This window comes from Lycorma delicatula, chromosome 1 (genome assembly GCF_047948215.1).
Source record: "Lycorma delicatula isolate Av1 chromosome 1, ASM4794821v1, whole genome shotgun sequence".
In the NCBI taxonomy this organism is placed as follows: domain Eukaryota; kingdom Metazoa; phylum Arthropoda; class Insecta; order Hemiptera; family Fulgoridae; genus Lycorma; species Lycorma delicatula.
The window spans coordinates 158,524,818-158,547,279 of NC_134455.1; the positions used below are offsets into that span (position 1 = coordinate 158,524,818).

General features: G+C 31.2%; 1 protein-coding gene across 6 annotated transcripts in view; it reads right to left on the reverse strand.

Annotated features, from left to right (window-relative positions):
- Window positions 1-22,462, reverse strand: part of Tsp26A (Tetraspanin 26A) — a 263,618-nt gene that overhangs the window by 11,058 nt on the left and 230,098 nt on the right. The window contains exons 7-9 of one of the 6 annotated variants that reach the window (XM_075365676.1): window positions 13,084-13,134; window positions 8,029-8,175; window positions 1,443-1,559 (exon numbers count right to left, since the gene is read on the reverse strand). In XM_075365676.1, coding sequence (XP_075221791.1) covers window positions 1,443-1,559; window positions 8,029-8,175; window positions 13,084-13,134 — 315 coding nt within the window. Of the gene's footprint in view, window positions 1-1,442; window positions 1,560-8,028; window positions 8,176-13,065; window positions 13,135-22,462 lie in introns of all 6 variants that reach the window. The other 5 variants (XM_075365670.1, XM_075365710.1, XM_075365690.1 and 2 more) reach the window with 5 other exon arrangements.

Sequence of the window (22,462 nt, forward strand, 5' to 3'; positions counted from 1 at the left end):
AGCTCCATATCGGCAAATGCAACGCTAGCAGTTCAGATGTCAGCAGGAGTACAGTATACACACACACCAGCAAAAGCATCACATCCCATTAACCTAGCTGGCTGTGTAACTCTCCCACTACAGTGGCACTGCAGCCTCACTATTCGCAGGCGCCTATAAAAGAGTGAACAGCAAAGTAAATTTTCAATTCATCGCTGATCACCCTGGAGAAGAAGCAGAAGAAGAAGTTTCCTGGGCGGCTCAATGTGAAACCTCCTAGTGGATGCTAACATCCCACCTTGGCAGCTGCTGCTGGAGCAGCAGGCCTGGCCAGCCTGCCAAGGGAGCCGCTGGCGCAGATGCTACCTTCGTGTCCCAGCTCACTGGGCTTCAAGCATCCTTGCCAGGGCCCCAGCAGCAGGAGCCAGCCCAGCATGGGATCAGGGAGAACTGCTTTGGGTGTACCGGTGGAAGACGACCAATGCCTATCTGACACACTGCAGGGCTCTGGGGGCCACCACTGCCATGATGTAGTGGGACCCAACTGCCGCTGAGGGGAAACTCAGTTCAATTCCACTGGACAAGCTACAACTCCCAAACTACAGCTGAGCCAACATCGCTGGAGACCAGCTTCCAGACCCAACAGTCCTTCTCAAGGCTACCTTACAAAAGGTACAAATGATCTTTTTCAGGGCCATCATTCCAGAACCTCAAACAGCCCTTTTCAGGGCTACCACAAGTTTTTGAAGTGCAACATACCGTCAAAGCCATTTGACGACAAAGTATACTCAGAAAAAACATTATGACTCTTGAGTCAAGAAAATTTTATTGAACCAATAGAAAAAAAGTATAATTTAGAAAAAAGTATATGATACACCAATGGACGTCATTTTAAAATTAGAACATGTAAATTGAGAATTATAATAAAGTAATATTGATGTAATTGAAATAGAATTGGAAAATAATATTGCAGATATATTTACTAAATCATTGCGGAAAACAAAGTCTGTAAAATTTTCATTAAACTTAAAGTTAATGTAATAAAGAAAAGAAAATACAAATTTAATAAAGAAAATGCAAATGAAAATAAAAATTTCAGTGAGTATTTTTCACATTTTATTAAAAATTCTAACTACTACTCATTTTTCACCTATGTGTACTTCCAAAGTGTAAAACATATTGTTAGGCTAAATTGAACAGAAAATTGAATTACTGGATTCAAAAAATTACAGAAGAAAACTATAAATTTTTCTAGCAAGTAATTAATACTGTTTTTCCTTTTGCTAAAATTTTTATTACATAAAATCATATAGTTTTTCAATAAAAACTATATGGTCCCTGTAAATGTTATAGTGAACAGGTTATTTTGTATTATTATGCAGCCTCATGTTCAAATAATAAATACAACATAGCACTTGAATTTAATAAAATAATAACAATAATGATGATTGTTATTTACTTACTTGTAAAAATGATGCTACCAGGGCTATAGTTGAGATCAGTAAAAGATTTCTTTCCATCCACTCTTCCACAGCCTGGATACAACCTTTCTCATTGATGATTTTGGCCACATCATAATTCTGTTATCATAAATATTAACTTATTCTTGGCCTCCATCAAAATTCATTTGATCATTAAGATAAATACAGTATATACCTAATAAAGCCAATTTCTGTTGCGTTCAGTAAAGAAATCATTCATTCAACCCATGATCCTGAGTGAATTTTTACAACATGCACCTCAGCAGTAAGTCACAATGTTCTATGTTCATTTTAAATGATAACATTTAAGTAACCATGTTAACCATAAATATACACAACTAAAAAGTTTATTAAAGGATACATAAATGAAAAAAGAACAATTACAAACAATAATATTTAAGCAATAATAAACAAATACATTAACTACAAAGAAATTTTTATAATAGTTACAATGATAACACTGGTCAACATAAAATTTGGAACTGAAAAGGGAGTAGGTGTTCTATATAATATTTTATATGCAGAATCAGAATATGTATACTGAAACAACTCATCATATAATGTTCTTGAGTTAAAACCCCTTAAATTTATTCATTCCATCTTTCATGGAACAAACAATACAAATAAGTTAGTATGTCTGTATGTTTGCTTATTCACATCTGATTTATATTATGACGCACGCTGTAAACCTATATTTGATGCATAGCAGTCGAATGATATCATTCCATGTTAAGTCAGACATGAATAGACATTTCAGTGAGTCAAGTAATGAGTAATTCAATGCGATGAGATTTTCTTCAGTATGAGTTCTGCTCTTGGATGACTTGCTGTGTTCTTTAGTTGTAGTGGTGGTTTAATTATACACATATTATAAAGATTGTTTCATAAGTGATATCATAAATTTAGTGAAAGATTTTTATGATAGAACAACTTTTGGTATTATTTTATTGAACATCAAGATTTGTTAAGTTTGTGTATTTGTGCATCACGCTGTGTTTTATTGCATTCCATGGTGAAACAATTATTTGATGTTTTTAAGTAATTAAGTATTTACAGATAAAAAATTAATTATTTTTATAATTAAGTATTTCTGTAATATTTAAGTTTACTTTCATTCACTAAAACATTTTGAATATTAAAATAGATAAAAATCGGCTTGTAAAAATTCTTCAAATATTTTTCATTACGTTTGCAGAGAATTCACCACAAAAAGTCAATCTGCTGAAAACTGCTTACAAATATTATTTTGACTGCCCCTTGGGAGACCAAGCTTTACATGTAGCATGCATCAAATGTTAAACTTACCCACTGGTTAAAAGGAAAAAAAGAACATTTGCCTTTTGGCATAACTATGATTTGGCGAGAGCCTACTAACCATCATGATGACTGCTATTTTTGCTTAACAAATGGTACTGGTTTCAATTCAAACAATAAAAAAAAAGCAGTATTGCTTTAATAAAAAGCAGTATTGCTTACCCAAATGTTTGTTCAGTTCTGAGACCAGTATTTCATGATGTTGACTTAGCAATCCTGATTGCTCCAACTTCTTGGAAGAAATTTCTGATTCCCCAGAAAGCTCAACCGATGAATCCTCAAGTTCAATAGATAATAATTACATTCCAGGAGAATCAAATATTGAACCTCACCTCATCACACTAACAGAATTGATCGACAATCAAAAAAAGCTTAAAGGCAGTGTTGTTGCATGAATCGAATAAGTTTTCTGCTGTACTGGTAGCACATACTTTAGGAATAAAAGAAATATATGAAAGTATGCCAAAAATTTTAAAAACTATTTAGTATGATGAACGCTCATTGCGAATCATTGCTGACCTGAAAGAGATAGGGTTTCTTCACTGTCTCCAGAATAGCTTTACAAAATATATGTGTTTCTTATGTTTGTGAGGTAGTCGGGCTACAGAGCCTGACTATCTCACAAAGAAATCAATTTACCCTAGGAAAGGAAAATGTTTTCAATATTCCCCTTGTCGAAGCAGATCGTATTATTTTACCACCTCTACACATAAAACTAGGTCTGATGAAGAATTCTGTAAAAGCATTAGGTAAAGATGGAAATAACTTTAAATATTTAGCTGAGGTTTTTCACAATTAAGTGAAGCCAAATTAAAAGAGGGAATATTCATTGGGCCACAAATAAGAAAATTAATTTGTGAAAATATATTTGACACCAAATGAATCCTAAAGAACTAGCAGCATGGAAGTCATTCAACGATGTTGTTACTGGTTTTCTTGAAAACAAAAAAGCTGAAGATCAGCTTATAAATGAACTGTTAGTGAACTATAAAAATTTAGGCTGCAAATGTTATTGAAAATTAATTTATTACATTTTCGTTTGGACTTTTCCCCCTTTAAACTTGGGTGACATTGGCAATGAACAAGGGGAAAGATTCCACCAAGATATGTTGCTAATGGAGCAACATTATCAAAGTAGATGGATGAATTTAAGTAACTACTGCTGGATGATAAAAAGAGAAGACTTCACTGAACACAAAAGGAAAGTACGCAAAAAGAAATAAAGATAAATGAAATGTCTGCAAAATAAATGTAAGAATTTTAATTGTATTACGAGGGTTATTTTTTTTTCAAGGTCCAATTGGTCGCAAAATAAAAACCCGCGCAATGATGAATGGATGAACCTTTGTGCGTATAAGTTGCGCAGCGTCTCTGGTATGGCCTTCAATCACGCCGCGTCACTTCGTTTAGTTCTGAACACGCAGCTAGCACGTAAACATGTCTATAACAATAGCATCTGCCGTGAAGTGTGAAGTGTGTGCGGTAATTTGATTTCTTCAGGCTGAAGAATGTATTGCAGCTGAAATTCATAGACGAATAAGTAATGTGTATGGTGAAACTTCAATGAGTGACAGCAAAGTGCGAAAATGGTGCAGGAACTTTAAAACAGGATGTACAGATGTTCATGATGCAGGTGGTTAGGGAAGGAAGCGAGTGTCAACTGATGATCTCGTTGAGCGAGTGGATGAGGCAATTCGAGAAAATAGTCGGTTCACAATTTCTATATTGAGTGATTCGTTTCCTGAAATTTCAAGGTCAGCTCTGTACACCATTGTGAGTGAGAGACTTCAGTACCGAAAACTGTGTGCGAGATGGGTTCCCAAGATGCTGTCCAACCATCACAAAACAATGAGAATGGACGCCTCCCTAACGTAGGAGAAGAATTTTTGAACAAAATTGTCACAGGGGACGAGACATGGATTCATTTCGAAACTGAAGAAACTAAAGACTAATCCGAACAGTGGATGCATTCTCATTCTCCCAGTAAACCAAAGAAGTTCAAGCGAACCTTCTCCAACAGAAAGTGTATGGCTACTGTGTTCTGCGACCAGAATGGAGTTCTCTTGGAATTCATGGAACGTGGCACGACCAACACTGCAGCCTCATACTGCGTGACTCTTCAACGTCTACGAAGGGCAATTCAGAATAAGCGGAGAGGAATGTTGTCATCAGGCATTGTCTTTCTCCATGTCAATGCTCAGCCGTACACTGCAGCTGTAACAAAGAAGCTCCTGTATCGTTTTCATTGAGAAGTGTTTGATCACCCACCATACAGCCCGGACTTGGCTCCATCCGATTTTCACCTCTTTGCTCACATGAAACACTGGCTAGGAGAAGAACATTTTGGCATAGACATCGAGCTGCAGACCAGCGTAGAAACACGGCTGAAAACACAGGCGGCTCCATTCCATGATGAGGGTATTGGAAAGTACCACGCTATGACAAATGTCTAAATCGGAGTGGCGACTATGTAGAGAAATAGCGTAACTATGAAAGTACTCGTTACAAAAAAAAATTTTTTATTTTCACAGTGGTTTTAATTTTGTGACCGATCGGACCTTGAAAAAAAAATAACCCTCGTATTATCATTATTTTTGTATTCTATTATTTAATAATTTTCTCAATATTTTAAAGAATCATAACTAAAAATATCTGAGGGTGATGAAGAAAAAATGATTTCATTTTAAGATTCAACATAAAAAATACATTCCAATTCACCTACTTTTATCTCACTTCCAAATTATTTTTTTTTGGTTGACCTGTGTAATTTTATGAAAATATCATACTAATTTCACTCATCAACAATGATTTTGTTAAATGAAAGTGAATAACTAATTCTTAAAGCATTTTTCATGCTGATTTTAAATATGAAATCAGAATTCTTCTATCAGGGTTAGTTTTTTGTAACCACTATTCTTATTTTCAGGTAGTATGAACTCCATAAGCAGTTTGTAAATGTATTTTATTATATTATTTATCGATTAAATAGCTTTTGTTTATTTATTACAGTATTTAATTGTAATCACAATGATTTGTTAGACATTAGTCATCATGTTTATTATTTATACACTAATTAAAATGAACAAGAATGTGACTCTTCTTCCTATTTTCATTTTACTATAAACATATCATCCACTCATTAATTATTTATTTCTGTTATTATTATATTTACTTATAAACTGTCGTGCAGACTAGAGAAATATTTTTAATTCTAATTCAAGTGCAAGTTTTTGTGTGTGTAACATTCAGTTTTGTAGCTGACTTTTGTATTTGTGGGTATATGTTGTTCAGTAGAGTGAGTCCAATTCCAATGATTTAGACAGAACTGAAGGATTAAAACACAGACTATTATTTTTGTGTAAAAAAGAAATCTGGGATAACAGCTAAAACTAGACGTACTGTTAAATACCCTGATATTCCCTCTGCCATGCGGCCAGTGCCACTTAGCCAAGAGTTTCCAATTCCAGTACCACCAGAAACATTGAACTTAGAAGAAGATGAAAATGTTGAATCTTGAGCTGACTTATCAGGTGATGAAGAAAGAGATCCAAACTTTTTAGAAAATTTCTACACTGAACCCCATTTAATTAATCAGAATTAAATGATCTGGTTTGTGATCTAAATTTATCAAAGAATCGAGCAGAAATACTGGCATCAAGACTGAAAGAATGGCATCTTTTACAACCAAACACTAAAATTAGTGCTTTCCATGACAGACAGTCAGAATTTGAAAATTTCTTCTTCAGTAAAAAAACTTAGTATACTGTAATGATGTGGAATCTTTAGTGGAAGATTTGGGACACATGCACCATCCTAACGAATGGTGACTTTTTATTGACTCGTCAAAGCTTGGTTTTTTGAAAGCAGTTTTATGTCACTTTGGAAATAAATACCCATTAATCTGATTAGCATACGGCTGTTCACATGAAGAAGTCTTATGAAAATATGAAACTTGTATTGAAAAGGATTCAGTATGAGAAATATTTATAGCATATTTGTGAAGATCTAAAAGTAATAGCAGATACATTTAGTTCTGTTGCTTTTTGTGCAAGCGGGACAGCAGGGATAGGAAAAACCATTACATAAAAGATCAGTGGCCAATGAGAGAGGTACTGACTATAGAAGAGAAGAATGTTGTTGTTAGTCAGGCATTAGTAAAACCAGAAAAAGTTTATCTTCTACCACTACATATTAAGCTAGGTTTATTCAAAAATTTTATTAAAGCAATGGACCATAATGCTGCAGGGTTTCAGTTTCTAAAAAAACAAATTTCCTAATATAAGCAATGAATGCTAAAATAAAGGAAGGTATATTTGCTGGACCATAAATAAGAAAACTAATGAGTGATCTGGCGTTTGAAGAATGTTTGAATGACTTTGAGGTTGCTGTATAGAAATCATTTCAAAACAACTTCCTTGGAAACCATAAGCCCAATAACTACAGAGAACTTGTGAGTGAACTCCTTTAAAACTATGAAGAACTTGGGTGTAACATATCACTCAAAATCCACATTCTTTCATTCTTTTTCTTTTTCTTACATTCACATTTGGATTTTTTCCCTAACAATCTTGGTGCTATTAGTGATGAATATGGAGAATGCTTTTACCAAGAGATTTCTACAACGGAAATACGATACCAGAGAAAATGGAATCCAAAAATGTTAGCTGACTACTGTTGGAATCTAAAGAGGGATTAACCTACAGCAAATTACAGGGGAAAATCCAAAAGAAATAAATTTTAGGCAAGTACAAAATGCATGTAATATTAGATTGTCATATTACATTCACCATACATTTTTTTTTTCAAAAAAATTTCAATTACAAAAAACTGAGCTGGATAGAAAAAATCTAGTAACATATATGAAATCAGCATATTAAATACCATAAGAATCCACCATTCACTCTCACTTAACAAACAAAAAATTAGATTTTGTTGACCAGTGTTATTTAAGTTTTTATAAAACTGATTTTCTCTACAATACCCTAAATAAAATTTAAAATTAACCCTAATTTCTAAAATAACCCTAAAATTAATTTATGTATACTTTTTTTATTCTTTTTACACAGAAGTTTTACATAGAACAAAGTACTTAATATAATATCAGTTAACAACAAGTTAATGTACACCACACAGTTAAATTCTACTTACGGCTCAAAGAAGATCACTATCACCACATGGACTTAGGAATCGTCAAGAAAATCAAAGCAGTAAGATAAAAACAACCAGTGGAGGTATATAAGTTTAGATAAGATACCTGAGTAATGGCCAAGCCTACAGCAACACCTGCCACCGAAGCAAGATTAGCTTCGACCCATTCTTCCCCTGCTCTTAAACAACCTCTCTCGAAGATATTGTGCTCACCAGACTGGGTAGGCGATAAGTTAGTCCAGCCATCAGCAAACTACAAAACCACCACCATAACCATCGCCATTTATGTCAAGATTAAAGAATCAAATGTTATTAAGACACAAACAACTAAAATTAAAAACAGCTTATTCATCATGCTACTTGCTTGTTTATTACTTATTTGTTAAAACATCTTACAAATAGATAAATTCAAATATAAACTGGAAGAAACAGATATATAACAAAAGGAAATTATCTATGTCTGGCTTATTATTAATAAATAACAGAGTACATCCAGACAATAAGTTTTAGGTTAGGATGGCTGTAATTTTTATCAGTAACATTTTTTATAGCAAAAATGATCTTATATTTAACATCTTAATCATCACATAAGTTTGTTATTGACATCCTCAACATTGATGGATGTAGTCATTTTAATTTAATTTCCAATCATTATTTAATGAAGCAATCAATCAATCCATGAGTACTTTGATCTATTTTTCAATCCTCTTTCCCTCTCATCATTGACATCAAACTTCTTCTCAATAGATAATCTCTACTCAAAGAAAACAATGATCGTCAAGTTAAGTTTATAAGTCTGTAAATGGCTGATCAATTCCCGACTCGATGTGTTCAAGTCATGGTTGAACTTGGTGTAAGATTGGATATTCTCTACATAATAAAACTATAACCTTCACTGCTTATAATTATCCTTTTATTTTCATATTTACTAAAGAACTTTTCTCATAAGAGATACCACATTTCGACATAAGGAGGATTGTTGATTTATTTTCAGTCACTTACAAATACTATTTCATCTGCAATCAAAATTAAATTTAAAAAAAACTTGAATATATTTACAGCATTATGTTTTCTTTTATGGGTGGTAAATACCACTGTTGATCTCAAATCAGTATGTGGGATTATTATGCAAACATTCTTGTGACAAATCAAAACCCAGTTGAAATTTTTAAAAAGTGCCAAAATAATAATTAGATATTAAAAAAAGTCTTTTTTACTGAAATTTCTTTATCAGTTCTCTAGTCACAAGCCAATAAATGATAAGATTACTTTCATAATACACAGATTTTTCAATAACTCACTATCACCAATATTCTCTTTCTTCTGAAGGTGAATATGAATTGCTCTGTGGCTATCATGTTGATCATCTTGAATATTAAAAATATTATCTATCAGATCTTCTTTTTTTATCTAAATAGATTAGTAATATTAATATACTTTTAAATCTTTTTTAGTTGGTTAGTGGATTGTACAATATTTTTTAAATACTCATTTCATTTATTTATTATTTGTTTTTTTTTGTGTTTTATAAGGTTCATGATACTTTAACTCATTGTAACATTTGCTTGTTATATTTACACTTAAATGTTATTTTTACTGAGTAATCAAATAATTCCACTAAATGTCACAAATCAGCAAATTAACTTTATCAGATAAAAATATTCTCAGCATTCAAAGTATTAGTGCCATAAGTTGGTCAAATTTACTGATTTCATGGATGTGAAAAATCACAGCATTTTTTGTGTTTTTTCTTCTTGCATCATTGATTGAATAATCAAACTTACCTATCATTATATGCATTAGTTGATGAAATATAAATGACAGGGAATGTGTGTAGTAAATATTTTTGGTGTATTATGTAAGCATACACTCATAAATAACAACTTTCATATATGTAAATGATTAATAACGTTTGATTCTTCCGGAAAGAGAAATAGTATATTAAAATCTCTCTGAATAAAATCCATGTTTTAAAACAGTTATGAATACATTTAGATGGATTTAAAAAAAAAATTATAACCTTCATTAAATAATGATTTTCCAATAAACATTTTTATTTTGAACAAGCAATAAAATGGCTGTATTCTTTCAGAAGGTACAAAATGACATCATGAAAATCTAAATATTATTTTTTTTACCAAAATATAACATGTATTTCAATAATAATAAATATATTATTTGCTGTTAAAGAGTAATAAAATACAAAATCTCTTCAAAAGTACCAAATTTCATTCTTTTCGATAGGATTCAGTTGAACTCAAGAGGTTATAGTAGCTACTTCAGTACTGTTAATCTTACTGCATTTTTTAAATAAAATCAGTGACTACATGTCAATAATAAATGTCAAATTTTTGTACAAAATTGTGCAAATTGTTTTTGTCATGAAAGAAACTGCATGATGGCAAATCATGTAGAAAAAGTAATCTTTCTATAATAAAGAATTAACATAACTGATACACTACTGTATTAAGTTTGAAAAGTCAACAATAAACAAATTCAAACAAAATAAAAGATTTAGCAAACATTCGGTGATGATAGATGGTCCAAATAAAATTTTTTAATCACTTCAAAAATGGTTGAACTTAGTAGAAAATAAATCCTTGGTTAGACTGTAAAAAAGTTGGATAATGTAGGTATTGGAAATTTTCTGAGTTTATGTATTAAGATGGAATGTAGATGATCAAACAGAAATAATTCTTATTTCCAGGAAAAACAGTATTGTCTTCATGATGATGTTCACAACAAAGGATAATCCTATGGAAATCATGCAACTGAGATCTCATTCATTCCCCCACCTATTCTAAAATCTTTAACCTAACGACGCAATCTCCCAGGTTCACAAAGTATCTTATTCTAAAGACACGATTTCTGGTTATTCCTGTATTTTCTGATTATTCCTCAAACTTAAAATGTCACTTAAAAGATTGCAGTTTAAAAGCCAAAATGACATTAAAAAAAGTTATAACACAACCAAGTGCTATTCTGAAACAAGGCTTACAAAAATATTCTGCACCAAGGGGAAAGTGTGTTTTAAGTTATAGAATCCCTGAGATAATAGCTAAAACTATATCGATAAAAATTTTAAATCAGATACTTTTAAAGAAATTGTACACTTATAAAAAATTAATAATGATAGCATGCATTCATGCAGTTAGTCATATTAAAAAAATTAATCTGTTTCAGAGGAAACTGTTGAAAATGTTAATTAAAGATATCACTAAAGTATAAATTATCAGAAGCAACAATTTTTATACTATTAAGGTTATATTTTTTCTACAGCAGGTAAGTTAAATATTAATTCTATCCTTAATGCAGTATATAATTCAGTTAGTGTAATACATAGTCTATGATAGATAAACTTCATCAATGATCAGGATTACAAAGAGTTAAAAGTTTTAATAAGCAAGAAATTATAAATGCCAATTAAAAGAAAAAAAAAAACCAATAAAAAAATTAATATAGTAATAACAGAATAGTAAAAATAGTTTATATAGTTAAATTAAATTTTTAATTTTTAACTTATTTAAATTAATATAATAAAAACAGTTAACACACACACACACACACACACACACACACACACACACACACACACACACACACACACACACACACACACACACACACACACACACACACACACACACACATACACACACACACACACACACACACACACACACACACACACACACACACATGCACGCACCCACCCACCCACACACCATTTGTTCATTACTCACCATTAAGATAACCTTAAAAATGTTTAGATTTCACTTTGTTTAGAAGAACAGAGCTCACTGAATTAATGGAAAAATTGCAATAGTTATCAATTTTAGGCCTACAGCAGAACTTTATGGTAACAGATGGTTATTGTATTGTGCCAGTATTTTTACATTTTCAAGACATATTATATGCAGTATACGTTTATTGGTGTTATATTTAATTGTTCATATTGAATAATCTATCAGATAATGAATTTCACTTGTACTGAAGTCATTTATTATGAAAGTCTGTAGGCTGGATAGTTGTTTGTTTACAAGTTTTAAACTATTCCATTGTGTTTAAAACAAAACTATTCCTTATTTGAGTAAGTTTGACTGTTATGAATTTATCAACAAATATAAATGATGTATTAAGTTAAATTTGAAGTTATTTTTTATGAGATGCACACATGAAATTTTCTGTCTGTTCGGTCAGTGTAAAAATTATAATAATTTTATCCAAGTTCATTCTTGAAAGACTGTATGTGTGGTCTGCATAGGGAAAATTTTTATAGGTTTCTTTACAGTATTTCAGGTGATAAATGTTATATTATAGTTTTTGGAAACAATGTTTTAATAGGATGGATAGGTTAAATTTACACAAATTGGGGGTTTTGTACTACCTCTCATAATAGTATACAATTAATTCACTCATATTGCTTTCACAATTCCAACAGACAGTAGAAGATGTATACTGTATAATGTTACTGAAAAATAACTTAGCAGTCAATGTCCCATTAACACACCAAGGTAACATTCATACCATAGTTACATCAAGGTTCATATAGTGCTAATATCATGGTACATTTTCACTGTCATGATCAGATCTGTTAAATGCAAGAAAAAATTATTGTAACTTTCATTAAAAGCATGCAATAAGAAACAGAACCCACTCATAAACAAATTACAATAATTTAACCGCACAACATAAATTTAATTTTATTAAAACAATTAATAAACATTACAAAATAATTTTAAAATTCTTTAAACAACTCAGAATGAAGGATAATTTAAATCCATTGCTGGTAATAAACAAGTGACAAAGTAATTACTGGCTTATTATTATGTAACTGAAAAACTGTTTGTAATAGATAATGTAAAAAGAGAACCTTTTAAAAATACTGACAAGTATTTCAAATACTAGGTTTCTAATTTATCATCCAAACAATATACTGTCAACTCTTAATAAGTAGTAATTATTAATAAGTAATTCTTGATAAACACTAAATTACTTATCATTAATTCAAATAAGAATCTGGATTTATTATTAAGCCAGTAAGGTAAATATTTATTCTATTATAAAAATAAACTTTTGAGTGTTTTTAATAATTAATCATCAACTTAGCATTCCAAAATAAAAATAAGATTTAAACACTTACTATGTAAAAATTACTTACATAACCAGGTTTTCTAACATCATAACCGCACTGTTTATTTTTTATTATTTCCTGAAACAAATAAATTTATATCAATCAATTTAGATTTTACTCTTGTTATTCAGTTACAGACAAAAAAGATATTACCTCAAAATTGTCAATATATTTCAGAGTTACATATTTTTAAATTTAAATTATATATACTGATATCATTGAATTTTTAAAAGTTTATTCACGAAATTTAATACATATTTTTTTCTAATATATCGACATAATATAATGAAATATTGATGCATGGACATTACCATAACCATAGTAATATCTATAGTTGTTACTATAAGATCATAATATAGTTATTACTAAATCGAAACACTATGTTTATGATTTACACATGTATTAATGTGTAATCATCCACATTTGATTAATTCTTCAACATTGTTATCAGAATAATTTATTAACAAATTTTGTAGTTTTGCCTACATTTCTTTAATTCCATTTATTTGTGCTTAATTAATATGTACAGCCAAACCAACTTAACAGGCATAAGAAACAGCTAACCATATTACAATATCTTTTTAAAGCAGTGAATCTGATGACGATCCAAAATGTACAGTTGTACATTTCCATCGAATAATTTATTTAAATATTTAAAAAGAGTAACTACTAAAAAAAGAAATTTGTGCAGTAATAGTTATAAAAACACTGAAACTATATGAATATCTGAAAAAATGCAATTGAGTTCATTTTTTCCTGCTAAGATTTTTAACAAAAATCAGAGAATATATCTAATCAATAGATTAGATATATTATTACTGTTATTATTCAGTACTGATATTTTTCAAAATGCATGATTTCTTTCTATCTTGAAATAAACCAATAACATCTCATTGTAATTAGAGAATGACATCAACAGATATCTACTGAATTACTAGTTCTCAACGATAAGCTTGCAAACCAATCAACAACACTATTCCTATATTACAGAAAACCAAGTGAAATATGCTTGTTTGAGAATTCTTACCCAAATCCCAGTTGATGTAAATAGATCCTCAGTTCAATACACAAATGAAGACATGTAGATGTTGAATCCTTGGTATTTTATAAAGTTTAAGAGGATGGTTCTTCCTATGAATCTAACTGAGGGATCTGCTTCTTAACCAGTGGTTTTACAAGAGCCACTATTAAATGGGTAAAACCAGGCCTTCAATCCTTCCTATTATGTACACATTATTGAGTAGTAACACAAATGAATTGCAGACAACATTTAACAACCCTACAGTCTTCTACAGAAACATTCTACACTTCAATATAAAGTTGCACTTCAATCTTTATGAACTTATTGTAAAAAAGAGATCTTAATTAAAAGTACATTTTTATTCACTTTATGATCTAATTATTAGACTATATTTTAATTATTTATCCAATCAGAAAAGCAGATGCCCACTTTAATTTTGTTATGAATCAATTGGACTACACTAAATTGGTTATAACAAATCAGTAATAAAAAATATGAGTAATTAGCCTATTTTAAAATAACTGCATTTATTTCTAAACTATAAACTGAACTTTATCTTCTTCAAAATAGTTCTTATAAGAGGAAATATAGATTGCGGTTTAAAAACCTGAAGAAAAGGTGTCAGATGAATCGGTGGAATTTAGAGAAGCTTGAGGAAGAGGAGGTAAAGAAGATTTTTGAGGAGGACATCGCAAGAGGTTTGAGTACAAAAGATAAGGTAGAAAATGTAGAAGAAGAATGGGAGAATGTTAAAAAGGAAATTCTTAAATCAGAAGAAGCAAACAAAGAGAACTGGTAGAAAGCCTTGGATGTCAGGATATACTGCAGCTGATGGATGAACATAGAAAATATAAGAATGCTAGTGATGAAGAAAGTAAAAGAAACTATCGACAATTAAGAAATACTATAAACAGGAAGTGCAAACTAGCGAAAGAAGAGTGGATTAAAGAAAAGTGTTCAGAAGTGGAAAGAGAAATGATAATTGGTAAAATAGACGAAGTATAATTTAATAATAGTTGGAGATTGGAATGCAAGCATTGGAAAAGGCAAGGAAGGAAATATAGTGGGTGAATACGGGCTGGGCAAAAGGAATGAAAGAGGGGACCGACTTATAGAGTTTTGCACGAAGTATAATTTAGTAATTACCAACACCCAATTTAAAAATCATAATAGAAGAATATACACTTGGAAAAAGCCAGGCGATACTGCAAGGTATCAGATAGATTATATCATGGTTAAGCAAAGATTTAGAAATCAACTCGTGGACTGCAAAACTTACCCTGGAGCAGACATTGATAGCGACCATAATTTGGTGATAATGAAATGTAGATTGGGGTTTAAAAACCTGAAGAAAAGGTGTCAGATGAATCGGTGGAATTTAGAGAAGCTTGAGGAAGAGGAGGTAAAGAAGATTTTTGAGGAGGACATCGCAAGAGGTCTGAGTAAAAAAGATAAGATAGAAAATGTAGAAGAAGAATGGGAGAATGTTAAAAAGGAAATTCTTAAATCAGCAGAAGCAAACTTAGGTGGAATAAAGAGAACTGGTAGAAAACCTTGGGTTTCAGACGATATATTGCAGCTGATGGATGAACGTAGAAAATATAAGAATGCTAGTGATGAAGAAAGTAAAAGGAACTATCGGAAATTAAGAAATGCTATAAACAGGAAGTGCAAACTGGCGAAAGAAGAGTGGATTAAAGAAAAGTGTTCAGAAGTGGAAAGAGAAATGAACATTGGTAAAATAGACGGAGCATACAGGAAAGTTAAGGAAAATTTTGGGGTACATAAATTAAAATCTAATAATGTGTTAAACAAAGATGGTACACCTATATATAATACGAAAGATAAAGTCGATAGATGGGTGGAATATATTGAAGAGTTATACGGAGGAAATGAATTAGAAAATGGTTTTATAGAGGAAGAAGAGGAAGTTGAGGAGGATGAAATGGGAGAAACAATACTGAGATCTGAATTTAAGAGAGCATTAAAAGATTTAAATGGCAGAAAGGCTCCTGGAATAGACGGAATACCTGTAGAATTACTGCGCAGTGCAGGGGAGGAGGCGATTGATAGATTATACAAACTGGTGTGTAATATTTATGAAAAAGGGGAATTTCCGTCAGACTTCAAAAAAAGTGTTATAGTAATGATACCAAAGAAATCAGGGGCAGATAAATGTGAAGAATACAGAACAATTAGTTTAACTAGTCATGCATCAAAAATCTTAACTAGAATTCTATACAGAAGAATTGAGAGGAGAGTGGAGGAAGTGTTAGGAGAAGACCAATTTGGTTTCAGGAAAAGTATAGGGACAAGGGAAGCAATTTTAGGCCTCAGATTAATAGTAGAAGGAAGATTAAAGAAAAACAAACCAACATACTTGGCGTTTATAGACCTAGAAAAGGCATTCGATAACGTAGACTGGAATAAAATGTTCAGCATTTTAAAAAAATTAGGGTTCAAATACAGAGATAGAAGAACAATTGCTAACATGTACAGGAACCAAACAGCAACAGTAGCAATTGAAGAACATAAGAAAGAAGCCATAATAAGAAAGGGAGTCCGACAAGGATGTTCTCTATCTCCGTTACTTTTTAATCTTTACATGGAACTAGCAGTTAATGATGTTAAAGAACAATTTAGATTCGGAGTAACAGTACAAGGTGAAAAGATAAAGATGCTACGATTTGCTGATGATATAGTAATTCTAGCCGAGAATAAAAAGGATTTAGAAGAAACAATGAACGGCATAGATGAAGTCCTACGCAAGAACTATCGCATGAAAATAAACAAGAACAAAACAAAAGTAATGAAATGTAGTAGAAATAACAAAGATGGACCACTGAATGTGAAAATAGGAGGAGAAAAGATTATGGAGGTAGTAGAATTTTGTTATTTGGGAAGTAGAATTACTAAAGATGGACGAAGCAGGAGCGATATAAAATGCCGAATAGCACAAGCTAAACGAGCCTTCAGTAAGAAATATAAGTTGTTTACATCAAAAATTTAATTTAAATGTCAGGAAAAGATTTTTGAAAGTGTATGTTTGGAGTGTCGCTTTATATGGAAGTGAAACTTGGACAATCGGAGTATCTGAGAAGAAAAGGTTAGAAGCTTTTGAAATGTGGTGCTATAGGAGAATGTTAAAAATCAGATGGGTGGATAAAGTGACAAATGAGGAGGTATTGCGGCAAATAGATGAAGAAAGAAGCATTTGGAAAAATATAGTTAAAAGAAGAGACAGACTTATAGGCCACATACTAAGGCATCCTGGAATAGTCACTTTAATTTTGGAAGGACAGGTAGAAGGGAAAAATTGTGTAGGCAGGCCACGTTTGGAATATGTAAAACAAATTGTTGGGGATGTAGGATGTAGAGGGTATACTGAAATGAAACGACTGGCACTGGATAGGGAATCTTGGAGAGCTGCATCAAACCAGTCAAATGACTGAAGACAAAAAAAAAAAAAAAAAAAAAAAAGACGAAGTATACAGGAAAGTTAAGGCAAATTGTGGAACATAAATTAAAATGTAAAAATGTGTTAAACAAAGATGGTACATTAATTTATAATACGAAAGGAAAGGTCGGTAGGTGGATGGAATATATTGAAGAGTTATATGGAGGAAATGAATTATAAAATGGTGTTATAGAGGAAGAAGACTAAGTCGAAGAGGATGAAAAGGGAGAAACAATACAGAGATCTGAATTTAAGAAAGCATTAAAAGATTTGAATGACAGACAGGCTCCTGGAATAGACGGAATACCTGTAGAATTACTACACAGTGCAGGTGAGGAAGTGATAGATAGATTATACAAATTGGTGAGTAATATTTACAAAAAAGGGGATATTATTCCATCAGACTTCACAAGGAGTGTTATAGTCATGATACCAAAGAAAGCAGGAGCAGATAAATGTGAAGAATATGGAACAATTAGCTTAAATAGGCATACTTCAAAAATCTTAACTAGAATTCTGTACAGAAGAATTGAGATGAGAATGGAAGAAGTGATAGTAGAAGACCAATTTGGTTTCAGGAAAAGTATAGGAACAAGGGAAGCAATTTTAAGGGTTAGATTAATAGTAAAAGTATTAAAGTAAAGGATTAAAGAAAAACAAACCAACATACTTGGTATTTATAGACTTAGAAAAGGCATTTGACAACATAGACTAGAATAAAATATTCAGCATTTAAAAAAAATTAGGGTTCAAATACAGAGCTAGAAGAACAATTGCTAACATTTACAGGAACCAAACAGCAACAATAATAACTGAAGAACATAAGAAAGAAGCCGTAATAAGAAAGGGAGTCTAATAAGGATGTTCCCTATCTCTGTTACTTTTTAATCTTTGCATAGAATTAGCAGTTAATAATACTAAAGAACAATTTAGATCTGGGGTAACAGTACATGGTGAAAAGACAAAGATGCTATGATTTGTTGATGATATAATAATTCTAGCCGAGAATAAAAAAGGATTTAGAAGAAACACTGAACGGCATGGATAAAGTCCTATACAAGAACTACCGCATGAAAATAAACAAGAATAAAACAAAAGTAATGAAATGTAGTAGAAATAATGAAGATGAACCACTGAATATAAAAATAGGAAGAGAAAAGATTATGGAGGTAGAAGAATTTTGTTATTTGGGAAGTAGAATTACTAAATATGAACAAAGCAGGAGCAATATATGCTGAATAGCACAGGCAAAACGAGCCTTCAGTCAGAAATATAATTTCAAAATCAAAATCAAAAATTAATTTAAATGTCAGGAAAACATTTTTGAAAGTGTATGTTTGGAGCGTAGTTTTATATGCAAGTGAAACTAGGATGATTGGAGTACATGAGAAGAAAAGATTAGATGCTTTTGAAATGTGGTGCTATAGGAGAATGTTAAAAATCAGGTGGGTGGGTGAAGTGACAAATGAAGAGGTGTTGCAGCAAATCGATGAAGAAAGAAGCATTTGGAAAAATATAGTTAAAAGAAGAGACAGACTTATAGCCACATATTAAGGCATCGTGGAATAGTCAGTCGCTTTAATACTGGAGGGGCAGGTAGAAGGGAAAAATTGTGCAGGCAGGCAACGTTTGGAATATGTAAAACAAATTGTTAGGGATGTAGGATGTAGGATGTAGGGGGTATACTGAAATGAAATAACTAGCACTAGAAAGGGAATCTTGGAGAGCTGCATCAAACCAGTCAAATGACCAAAGACAAAAAAAAGGAGGCTACACACTGCCGGAAACATTGCTCCCATTCTTAATAGCACCGTTAGAGACCACTAACTGGATTACTCTTAGCTGGTTGCTTAAAACTTTCTCAATGTTTTTCACTATCCCAAAATGACATTCTTTAATGTGTATATTAAATTTGGAGAAAAGAAAAGTCATGCAAACACTGATCAGAAAAGTAGTAGGGCTGAAAAACAAAAACTTGGTGGGTCTTTTTTAATCAAAAGCTCATCGTTAGACATCACTTTTGACAGGGACCATTTTTATGATGCAGCATCTAGTGTTTGTAATGTGTGGCTGTGTACATTCTCATTTTCTTAGTCTTTCATGCAATAGTAAAATTGTTTATCCTTGAGGTACAAATTTCTAATGGAAAATCCCTGATTGTCAGATGAGTATGCATTTGATGCTTGGAATTGCTCATTCTCCCTTTTTCTGAGCATGATTCAGGATGATTCACTCCTGATTTTGATATCTTATTTCAGGTCCATACTCAAAGATCCATGATTAATGACTTGAAGTGATGTTATTAAAGAAATTCCTTTAACTTTGAATGCAAGAGATCACGACACACTGTTGAATTGAAGGGTTTTCTTATATTTATATCTGATGTACATAATGGTGGTATGGTTAAAATTTAATTCACTATCATTCTTATTGTCAGTCGATGGTCTAACCAGATGAGAATTGATGATTTTTTTCACTCCATTGTCGATTTTTGAAGTAAAGGTCTTCCAAAGCAGGGATCATCTTTAATGGATTCATCCCTTCCAAAAATGTGTTTTGCACTTGAACAGTTATGATTTTTTGGAAAACTATGCTCTCCAATAAACCCGTTTAATTTTTTAAACAGCCAAATGACATTTACCTGGAGTAATACTTAAGCATTTTAGTTTTACAGCTACTTTCTTAAAAATCTAACTCAATGTTTTCAAAGCATTAAGTGTTAGCTTAATGATAACACTTAGTGGGGGTGGTAGCCATTATCGTCACCTCATTTTCCTTAAAGTTAAAAAAATATTCATATAAAAAAATAATAAAAATAGTTAAATGGATTAAATATTTAAAGCACGTTCATGATTTATCTTCAATTATAAAATTAGAAAATTTTAGTTGATGTGTATTTAGTATTACTGGATTTAACCACTTTTTATTTCTTAATAAATTTATTTGTGATGATGTAATACAAATAAATAATTTCTTTTTAATAATTTCATATTTGCTTCAGAAGGTTTGTTTTTTGTTTTTTATCAATAAAATTTGTTTTTATTAATTGTTTAATCTGTTAATGTCTAAATAACATACTATAATAACCATGATTATAATTAACCATTAGTTATTTTAAAGAAGAACCTACATAATTAATTAATTTTTAGGAATTCTGGGTTTGAAATAAAATGCAGGAAAAAAACTGTTCAAAAAAACATGAATGTATAACTTATTTCTAAGCAAGACATACTATGATAACATTTCACTTGTTTTGCTTGTTTAACTGGAGCTTTTCTTTATACCACATCATCTTGATTTCCACTTCTGTTAACTATTGAAGTTTATTAAAGCAGCACAATAATGATCACTATTAACTATATTTTCAAAAAAAGATGGACCCACAATTCGCGTTCTACTCACACTGACTCAGACTCCAATTTTCGCTTCATGTAATTCATGGGGATTAGTTGTCGACCACAGCCGTATATTTTGTGAATTAATACCCTCCCAGATGTAACCACACTTCATCTTAAAAAATGGAATGTCGAGGATACCTAAGAAATTTTGACCAAAACATTTAAAACATTGACAATAATTTAGTCTTTTGGCATGATCGGTAGGATTCAGTTCTTGAACACACATTATTTTGTAGGGAAAAGTTTCAGTTCTTTTCTTACAGCTTTATGTCCAGTAGCACATATGATATTTTGCTGCTGTCCTAACTTATGCATTGATTTTAATTGACTTTTGGCTATGGCTATAGCATTTGAAATATGAAGCAGCTTTGATTCATGTCTTCAACAGAGCTTGTTGCCCAAAATTTTTCGATAAGAGCTCGATGAAATGTGGTGAGGAGCATTGGAAACTTTCACAAAACTTGTGCTTTCACTACATCAGTATACTTGTACACAAAAGATGTTCAACAAGAAAAATGCATTCCTCCACCGAAAGAACCATTATGTTTTTTTAGCAGCTCTTGATTCCGATAAATGAAATAACACAAAACAAAACGAAGCATGTTCAATCATAACTCAGCTGATGTCTTGGTTTATTACTAAGCAATACCCAATGAACTTACAGGGTAACCAACTGAAACAACAGAATTCATCATATTCTAAAGACTGTGAAGCGACTTTCCGAATACACTGTATTATCTACCATCTTTTAGTTTACCATCAGATATGTTGTAAATAAATTGGCATTATCCAAAGCTTTTGTAAAGTTAATTTTGTTTTCAAGTGTTTAAAGTAATATTAAGGATTTCATTCTGCTTCTACTTGTTATGTAGTCTATAATAATACCTAGAGTCAAAATTTTATTTACAGCAAAAAATGTTACTAACCAATTTTTAAGTTGGAATTATTTGGTAAAAATAATTATTTGTAATTTCAGGTAAGAACCATTTTACAAATCTGATCTTTTCTTGTGCTCTTTCAAGGAATCATATGATATGGCTGTGTAATCTTTTTTTTTAATTATTTTATTATACTAAATCTTTATAATTATAGTTTATTAAGTTTTTTTATATCATACTACCCCAATTCCTACAAACAGTATAACAGGAATTCAAGAATGCAAAATAGATTTAGCATTTAAATAAGGGTATATTTTAAAGCAGAAATAATTAGCAAATAAGCAGTTATGTATATATGGAATAAAATGGTTTGAACATCATATGTAACCAATATATTTTATAGATAATAAGTATTGTAGAATTTATTATCTTTAAACAGAAATTAATATCAAAATATTTATTTTTAAGTTTAACACTAATTTCCTTATTTATCCTGACTTTTGTCTGTTTCAGGAAAAAAACAAGTTACACAAAAGTAAGAATAATTCTACTAATCCAGCCATGCACTGGAACAGTTTATAACATTTTCAAGCACAAGTTAAATGGTTACACTGAAATTTTCCTGTGTATGACCATTTCCCATTCTTTTTAT